The 2,500-nt window shown below is 42.1% G+C and overlaps 1 protein-coding gene across 2 annotated transcripts in view; it reads right to left on the bottom strand.

Annotated features, from left to right (window-relative positions):
• Positions 1 to 2,500, bottom strand: part of LOC109176454 — a 3,604-nt gene that overhangs the window by 132 nt on the left and 972 nt on the right. For both annotated transcript variants that reach the window (XM_019325887.1, XM_019325888.1), the window contains 3 exons: positions 1,680 to 2,500; positions 902 to 1,518; positions 1 to 615 (listed from right to left, as the gene is read on the bottom strand). The exon at positions 1 to 615 is cut by the window's left edge and continues 132 nt beyond it; the exon at positions 1,680 to 2,500 is cut by the window's right edge. In XM_019325887.1, coding sequence (XP_019181432.1) covers positions 84 to 615; positions 902 to 1,518; positions 1,680 to 2,500 — 1,970 coding nt within the window. In that variant the 3' untranslated portion in view covers positions 1 to 83. The remainder of the gene's footprint in view (positions 616 to 901; positions 1,519 to 1,679) is intronic.

Here is a 2,500-nt window from a genome sequence, read left to right as displayed (position 1 = left end):
AGGAAGCTAAACCTTAATAACTTAGAAAACAGCACAAACATCTTTGTTTATGGATCAAGCAGATGTTGAATCCAATATAGTCCTTAAAACATATACCTCCAAAGCGCCGGACGATCTCTGGATATCAGCAGAACCCGAGATGCCAAATAATCAAAAGAAGGCGAAAACAAGTCATCTGGACCAATTGTTTCTCTAAGAGCCGAGTCATTCGTTTGATCCAGACCCAATGGCAGGAACCTGTCATCCTTAATGGAGTCGAAAACGAACAGGCCGAGCCCAGAAACTCCCATGGCAAGATTTGAGTTCCCCCAGACCTGTGTTAACGCCATGTGGTGAGAATGAGCAGAGGATTCTGGCAATGCGTAGGTACTGAAAACGCCCGGCTTGCGCAGTGAGAGCTGCTGGATTTGGGAGCAGAACTGCCGCTTCACTGCTGATTTTAGAGTGGTGCAGCCAAGATAAATGGAGTCGCCGCGAGAGAAAACAGATTGCACGTTTACGCCAACCTTGGGTATCTTTTGGCCTATGCCGGATGGGTGGCGGAAATCTAGAACATGAATGGCATCAGCTGTGCAGAACAGGCCATCGTTTCCTTCTACCTCGGACGAGCTCACTCTTCATGAATCCAAGAAATGCAAAATGAGACAGATAATCAATGCATGATGTCACATTGTGGTTACCAAATTAACAGTCTGACTAACTTGGCTGGAGTTGTCTCCAGATGTCACATTTGTAAGACCACACATGTATATGGATTATTAAAGGATATATGAAGTAACAAACAATAACAATATAAACAGAAGTATCGATTAGAAGAAAGATAACAGCAAAAGACCATTAGGAAGATAAGAGTGAATCGAACCACTTGATATAGAGATAGCAGTATTAGATGTATTGTTACCTCTGTCGAACGCCTCCGCCCAATTCAGCATCAGTATTGTTCACATGAAGTGCTGAAATTTTCCGTCCAGAAGAAGATACAGACAGCAATGCTTGAGGACTCATTGAGCTCACATCCCACAAAGAAATGCCTTCTGTCTCTGCCATTACAACTTTCCCTCTGCTTCTCCATTGCAAGGGGCTTGAATAATCCATGGCTATCAATGGCTTTGACAAGCTCCATTCCATCACCTCTTCCCCGTCACGAATGTCATATACCCTGACCATCTTTTGGCTACTAGCAGCTGATATGATGAGTGGTCCGCAGGGTTTATACCACCATTGTGGATTTTCAGATGCCATGACAGTACACAAGGCATTTCTTCTGTATATAGTGTTGTTGGATAAGGGAGCAAGGGCTGTTCTTGTGCTTGTGGTGGTGCCATGCTCGATATGAGAAGCACGCACGTCTTTAGAGTAAAAGTCCCATGAGCAAAAACCCGAGTTTATGGAGTTCCCAGCAGACGCTGCAACAACATATCTTGCTGAACAACCATCTGCACCGGGGGCACGCACTATCCAACAATCTTGCCACATGTTTGGCAAGATTCCAACTGGAGGTTTATATTCAGCTTTATTCTGGAAGGATGAGAAATTATGAACTGCTTAGTTCAATTCAGTTTTATGCTTCAACAGGTAAAATTCTATTATGCTGTGCATCATTATAGGGGATGAGGAAGAATTAATCACCAAGAAATGTATGTAATGTTTATGAAATTTTAGGGAAATGGATTACATACCTCACAATGCACAATATCGTAGAAGGAACATGAACCATCATCATGTGCAAGCAGTACAGATTCTCCCTCAGACACAAACCATCCACATGTTGAGGTCTTATACCCAATCTGATTTAATTGAAACATGCTATCATCTTCCATGTCATCATCCTCCATAATCATTGTTGGCATATTCTCTTGATCATCAAATTCATCGAGTTTTTCATCACTAGTCAGCATAATTTCAAGATTATCTTTCCCATTCAAAACTTTAAACGAAGGATCTTGTGTTGTCGAATTAACAGTACCATCCACATCTTGAACATCAGTCATCTGCAAATCAACATTCTCAACTTCAGTAGCGGCCTTGGGTTGCTCTTTATTCAGAGAAGCCAAGAACTCTAGCGCTATGGGATTTTCATCAATTGGACTCGCTGGCTTTTCTTTCCCATTCAATTCATTGATCATTTCAACATCTTTTACTTGCAAGACCTTGGAGGTCGACCCCGATGCAATCAATGATGTTCTACCCCTAAGCAGCTTATGGTGAGGAAACAATCTTGCTTCTAACTCCTCAGAGATGAATCCATTGCCAAATCCTTTCCCATCAACCTCTTCTTTCTCCTCCATCTTCCCCAATTCATCATTTTGACTTCTTGGCACCACCATTTTCCCATCTTCCTCAACATTGCCCATAGCCTTCTCAATCCCAGAAATCTTCTCCTGGATATCAGAAAGTATCAACTTTGAAGCATCAGGGTTATTTGTATCTAGCATCTCCTTAGTCCTCTTAATATCTGAAGCAATCCTTTTAACCTTCCCTTCCAAAAATGCAAGCTTCT

The sequence above is a fragment of the Ipomoea nil genome, unplaced genomic scaffold, assembly GCF_001879475.1.
Source record: "Ipomoea nil cultivar Tokyo-kokei standard unplaced genomic scaffold, Asagao_1.1 scaffold0706, whole genome shotgun sequence".
Classification (NCBI taxonomy): Eukaryota; Viridiplantae; Streptophyta; class Magnoliopsida; order Solanales; family Convolvulaceae; genus Ipomoea; species Ipomoea nil.
Note: the sequence above shows the minus strand (reverse complement) of the source record. Positions and strands in the feature narration are given on the sequence as shown.